This window comes from Microtus ochrogaster (genome assembly GCF_000317375.1).
Source record: "Microtus ochrogaster isolate Prairie Vole_2 chromosome 14 unlocalized genomic scaffold, MicOch1.0 chr14_random_1, whole genome shotgun sequence".
In the NCBI taxonomy this organism is placed as follows: Eukaryota; Metazoa; Chordata; class Mammalia; order Rodentia; family Cricetidae; genus Microtus; species Microtus ochrogaster.
In genome coordinates, this window is record NW_004949096.1 from 27573587 (window position 1) to 27580022 (window position 6436).

The 6436-nt window shown below is 41.1% G+C and overlaps 1 protein-coding gene and 1 non-coding gene across 2 annotated transcripts in view; one reads left to right on the top strand and one right to left on the bottom strand.

Annotated features, from left to right (window-relative positions):
• Nucleotides 1-707: 707 nt before the first annotated feature.
• Nucleotides 708-789, bottom strand: Trnas-gcu. The gene has a single exon. It is a non-coding gene; the product is annotated as a tRNA-Ser (tRNA).
• A 1239-nt stretch (nucleotides 790-2028) lies between these two features.
• Knl1 (kinetochore scaffold 1) overlaps nucleotides 2029-6436 on the top strand; it is a 65572-nt gene continuing 61164 nt past the window's right edge. Inside the window, exon 1 of the mRNA XM_013352594.2 lies at nucleotides 2029-2040. Within this exon, the coding sequence (XP_013208048.1) occupies nucleotides 2029-2040 (12 nt within the window). The remainder of the gene's footprint in view (nucleotides 2041-6436) is intronic.

Consider the following 6436-nt stretch of genomic DNA (forward strand, 5'->3'; position numbering starts at 1 on the left):
TCTCTCTCTCTCTCTCTCTCTCTCTCTCTCTCTCTCTCTCTCTCTCTCTCTCTCCTTTCTTTTTTCAGTGAGAGTCTCTCCGTTAAAACATAAGGTTGAGATTAATTAATCAAGAAAAATATCTCCGGGTCTTTCAGGATGAGGCACCTCAACATTATCGCAGATTCAGACGGGATTTCGTGACGGAACAACACCTAAACCCAAGAGGGCAGCTGCTGTCGCGCATCCAGTTCATCTTGAGGATTTCAAGCAGTCGTAAAATAAATGTTCTGGTTTCAAAAACTTAAAACAACAGCAACAATCAATCCCCGAATGAGAGCTTTTTAAATAACCGAAACTTACCTCAGAGCTAGGTCACTTCATGTTCCAGACCACCCCGAACATGTGAGCTGTAGTTATAGTCTCTGTGCTGTTTTTTACTTTGTAAGAAATTAAATCCACTACATTTTCTGAGTCCTAGAAAACTCTTTTTTCTGCCTTCATCTGTGAGGGCATAACGATTCGAAAGTGCTTTTCAAATATTTCCTTTCATTCCCAGTACCATAAAGAAACACCCTTCCATGATGAGACTAATAGTACTAGATAAAATCAGTAAATCCATAGAAATCAGATGAAATATTCAATCGTTTCCGTCCTGTAAATTATATCTTCACGTTACGTTAATTAGTGGAAACCCTACAGGGGGGATTAAAAAAATAAAAAGCAACCGACGAGGATGGGATTCGAACCCACGCGTGCAGAGCACAATGGATTAGCAGTCCATCGCCTTAACCACTCGGCCACCTCGTCCCAGAAGCTTAGTTCTTCCTGGCAGCTATAGGGAGTAGTATCAGCGGGTTGTGACGCAATATCATGGAAGCCGCCATTTCGTACGGAAGCCAACGGTCGGACTGTTTGCAGAGCAGACAATCGAAAGAAGGTGCCGTTCTCAGAATAAGAGGTCTATATTTGATAGAGGTGAAGAAAATTCTGTAGGAAGCGAGAAAAACTTGAGGAAACTTAAGTCGGCGCTGAGGATGACAGAAACATTTCGAGACGTCTTAGGGGCGGGGCCGTCCTGGTGTGCGGCAGTGCGCCTGCGCGTCGCTCTGGCGGTTAGATTTGAATACTTCCTGGAGCGGTGACGTCTGGTCCTGAAGGAGCGCGCGGAGCTGGTCGAGGCGAGCAGACGGACTGCGGCGGGTAAGAAAGCGCAGTGGCTGCGTCCCGGACTCCTTCCTGAGTGGGCTTGGGTTGTGTCTGAGCGCTGAGGGTCGCTCCGTCAGCCCGTGCCCCGCGGGGAACGCGCGAGCCCCAACGGCCGGCCCCTCCATCGCCGGGACCGCCCCGCCGCGTTCCCGGTCCCCCGCCCTAACGCCGCAGCCTCCCGCGGGTTCCTAGTCTGGGCCCTCCCCACCCGCCCTGTTCGTCAGGGTTCCCTCTTCTCGTACTCCTGCCTCTCCTCCTCCGCGGTCTTCCTGTGCTGTGGGTTTCTGACCGAAGTTCCCCACGTTCCCGGCTGCAGTACTTTGAAGGCAGTGAGTGAATTTTAAGTTGTAAGCTTGTCTGAGCCCAATAATAGAGTTCCGGGTTTCTGAGGGTCCAACATTAATAAAGTCAATATTCGTCTGGCACAAATTAGATTATAACACTACCTTTCCATCCTCAGGCTCTGGATTTAAGCCCCTTGGGTGTGGAAAAAATATTGCCGACTGGACTTTTAAAAATGTATTGACGAGTTCGAGGCCAGCCCTTGGTCTACAAGTGCTAGTTCCAGGACAGGCTCCAAAACTACGGAGAAACCCTGTCTCGAAAACCAAAAAAAAAACCAAACTATTAACATTGTGTTTTCAATAAAGATGGCCACCATAGGATCATATATTCAAATGTCTAGTCACTAGAGAGTGGCACTAATGGAAAGGATTGGGAAAATGAGGACATGTGTCTGACTTGGAGGAGGTGTGCCATTGGGGATGAGCTTTGAGCTTTCAAAAGCTCATGCCAAGCCTAGGCTCTCAGCTCCTTTTCCAGCACCGTGTGTCTGCTGTCATGATCCACTATGTAAGTCTCTATTAAATGCCTCTTTTTAAAAGAGTTGCTGTGGTTATGGTGTCTTCACAGCAATAGAACAGTGGCCAAGACAGAAGTTAACAGAAGTAAAGGGTAAAGGTTGTGGCTAAAAACCCAAAGCAGCGTTTATTCTAGACACTAAAGATTGAAGTTCGTTTTCACTTCCGTTGAATGGTTTAGTTCGGTTTCTTCTGTGTTCAATGACTAAAGTAGACTTCATGGAGATGGCATTTCATTGTTTGGTCATACTGTTGGAATGGATGTTAGAGATATGAAAGGGAAATAGGTTGTAAGATTTTGGTCATTAAGGGTTAGGTTCAAGCAATGTACTTCTTGCCTATGTGAATGGCCGGAAAGCTTTATAAGACGATAAAGACATGTAAAAGGAGTAAAAATGTAGCAGTGGATATAGCCATGATGTGTTTGATGCCGAGAGAACAAAAAAAGGCACTCTAGATACTGGATGGGATGAGCCTTTCCAATAGAATTTTCTGTGATGATGGTGATGTTTTATATATGCACTGTCCAGCATGCTACCTATTAGCAACCATTTCTTGAACACTTAAAGTGTAGTTATGGTTACAAAGAAATGTAGCTGTGGTTACCAAAAATGCTTCATTTTAATTTCAGTATAGATAACTATTTGACAGCATAAGTCTAGGATCCGTCAATGAAGATTGTGGAAAATATTTACTGTAGATTTTGGTTGTATCAATTTAGGAGTGAATAAGGAGCCAGATAGTATTTTAGGCTTTGCTGGCTGTAGGTCACTGTGATATTCTCTGCCACATAATGTTTTGTTGTTGTTTATTTTCTTCAATTAAAAAAAATTCTTCAAGACTGTTTTGAATGTGTTTGCAGATTCCTGAATTATTTAGACTAGTGATTCTCAAACATTTTGGTTCAAACAGTCCAAAAGAAATACCAAACAGTTCCATTTATTATATAGCTAGGTTCAATAAACTTAATGAGTGTATCTTAACAACTTAGTAGCCATTTGATAAATATAAATTGAAGTTAAAGAATTATAAATTGAAGTTAAAAAATTTTTTCTTAATTAGTCAAATTGCTAATTATATAAGTTTGCCTCTTGAACATGTACCACTTTGATTAAAACAAAAAACCCTAGCTTTTATTCATACCAGTTGCTGAAACTTCACAATGATGTGTTATTATAATTGACAGTAATGTAGCTAGGTCCTTGTAGGAGCCTGCTCCTGCGATCAGCTAGGGTTCCTGGAGAGGGGATCCTCAAGGCCAAAGGAAGGTCAGATGAAAGAAGCACAGGATAGATTCGGGAGGTCTGTTTGGCAGCCGGTTGGTCAAACCAAACAGCCCAGAGTTTATTTCAGAACTTGCTTATATACAAAAGCAGAACAAAGCACAGCACAGTTGGTCGGTCAGTCTCTAACCACAAGACCATTCCTGTCCTTGAGTGATCAGCCTCCTCTCCAACAGGCACTTGCTGATTGAAGCAGCCTTGCTTCCTATCTTGATGTTCCTGGGGTTTGGCATCAGCAGTATACTGTCTACTAGATAGAGTGTTCTTTTCTTGTGGGCTTAAATCAGAAGGCTCTCACAGCCCTCAAAGTTATCGGAAAAAGCAGAGCAAGCAAACTTGAACTCAAATGACTTATAAAGTCAGAATGGACTCTACATGGAAACTGAATCACACATGGGCTCCCACAGGTACTATTTTGAATGAGTAGTTCACACAGTGCCTGATAGATTTCAAGAATGGCTGTCTAAAAAACAAATACTATCCAAACCCCTCTGTAAGTAAACCCCTAAATGCCAAATGCAGTTTTGGAACCAATCACCAGTCAGTATGAATGTGATCAAAAAGCATTTTATATGTGAACCTTATTGCAATAGGCTTGGCCTATTTCTGTTAAGGGTGTAGCATATGGGTTATATCATATAATACACATTTAATAGAATTAGAGACATCCAGTATCCCCCCCACACCTTTGGTTTTTCAAGTTCCGGTAAGTTTTGACTCTTTTCAGTTAAATGCCAATTAGTCCACACGTTGGAGAAGAATGAGTCTCAAAGACTTTCAAACAACAGTGTTTAGGTTACCTTAGGTTAATATTGCCAAGTATTTTTTTATCTGTTTTGAGTACAGAACTTGAAACTATTCCTATAGAACAATGGGTCTCAACCTTTCTAATGATGTGACCTTTTAATACAGTTCCTCATGTTGTGGTGACTCCCAACCATAAAATTATTTTTGTTGCAACTGAGCAAGGTGGCATATATCTTTAATTCCAGCAGAGGCAGGTTTGGGCCAGCCTGGACTACAGAGCTAATTCTAGGACAGCTGGGTTACATAGGGAAATGCTGTCTCAAAAATCAAAAAATTGTTTTCATTGCTACTTATAACTGTAATTTTGCTACTGTTATGAATCATAATGTAAAAAATCATAGTGTAAATCATAAAATAAATACCTGGTATGCCACCCCTGCGAAAGAGTCACGACCAACAGTTTTAGTTAGTAGTCCCATGTTTTTTCCAGAGCACCAGAAAGTCATGCTAGGTCAGAGTCACCAAATGCAAGGTGGAGGGAGAGTCCCTGCTTTCTCCGCTATGCCACAGACACAAATTTAAAAAAAAAAAAGAGGAGAGAAAAAAGTATAACATGGTACTTAAACTAGCCTAAAAATCCCTTGTGTTTTAGAACTCACAATGTGGTTTTTGCTTCTTATTTTTGGTATTTACAAAATAACTCTAAAGTCTCACCCATGTTCTCAATCTTCCATAGATTATAATTTTTCTTATCTTTCTTACTTGTTAATACTATCTATTTTTTTACAGAAAAAAAGTTTCCAAAAATGGATGGGATGTCTTCAGAGGCTAACGAAGAGAAGTAAGTTCATTTGGTACTGCTAAAATGTTTTCTATTGCAGAAAGGTTCTTTTCAGACTAGTTAAGCACTATCGGTGACATTTGAAATTGTTTTCTATTTTGTTTCAAGTAAAAGTCAGTGTTAAAAAGTGATAGCCCAGCCGGGCGATGGTGGCGCACGCCTTTAATCCCAGCACTCGGGAGGCAGAGGCAGGCGGATCTCTGTGAGTTCGAGACAAGCCTGGTCTACAGAGCTAGTTCCAGGACAGGCTCCAAAGCCACAGAGAAACCCTGTCTCGAAAAAGCGAAAAAAAAAAAAAAAGTGATAGCCCTTCTGCCATATCTTTGTAAAAGTTCACTTAGAGTTAGAACTGAGGACTTGAAGGACTTTAATAGATACCACCTTTCGTCTCATTAAGGCCTTAGGAGATGAAATGATTTCTCTAAAATTAGCATCATAGCTAGGCAGTGGTGGCGCACACCTTTCCCAGCCCTTGGGAGGCAGAGTCAGGTGGGTCTCTGTGAGTTCAAAGCCAGCCTGGTCTACAAGAGCTAGTTTCAGGTCAGTTAGGACTGTTATGCAGAGAAACCCTGTCTCAAGAAACAAAACAAAAAAATAGAATCATAAACTAGTGATCTGTTTGCAGCTTAAAAATAATGTTTTTTGAGACAGTTTCACTATGAAGTTCCTGACTGGCCTGAAACTCAGAGATTCATCTGCCTCTGCCTCCAAAGTATTGATATTAAAGGCATGTGCCACAACCACCTGGCTCTAATTTTTAACTTATAACATGATACTTAATTTTTCAATTAATTGACCAAATTGCAAAAAAAATCTCATGATTTCATACAGTAATTAGATTTTCAGTTTTTCTTTAAAAATCAAGTATGGGGGCTGGAGAGATGGTCCAGCGGTTAAGAGCATTGCCTGCTCTTCCAAAGGTCCTAAGTTCAATTCCCAGCAACCACATGGTGGCTCACAACCATCTGTAATGGGGTCTAGTGCCCTCTTCTGGCCTTCAGGCATACACGCAGAAAGAATATTGTATACATAATAAATAAATAAATATGTAAAAATCAAGTATGGTAACAAAACTCACTTTCTTCCTTGGAACAGCTAGTTAGTAGAACATAATGCCTGTGATCATTTGAGTCTCTATACTGTATTTTTCTTACACCTCACAATTATCTATTTGGCCAAGAGGCATTTGGGAGTTTCAAAACCCAGTCAAAAAAATCACACCATAGTAACCACAGTTAATATCTGGTGACTTAGAGATTGTTTATTTAATAATTTCGCCTCTGTAGATATGGTAAATCATGTGGTACTGATTATTATTTACGGGAACTTTGTTTGCTTGTTTTATTTTTCGAGACAGAGTTTTTCTGTGTAGCCCTTACACACACACACACACACACACACACACACACAGGTCGTCTGACAACAGTATGCCTTTAAAACATTGAATTTTTTTTCTTTTCCTTTCTCCTTTCCTTTCCTTTCCTCTCCTCTCCTCTTTCCCTTCCCTTCCCTCCCCT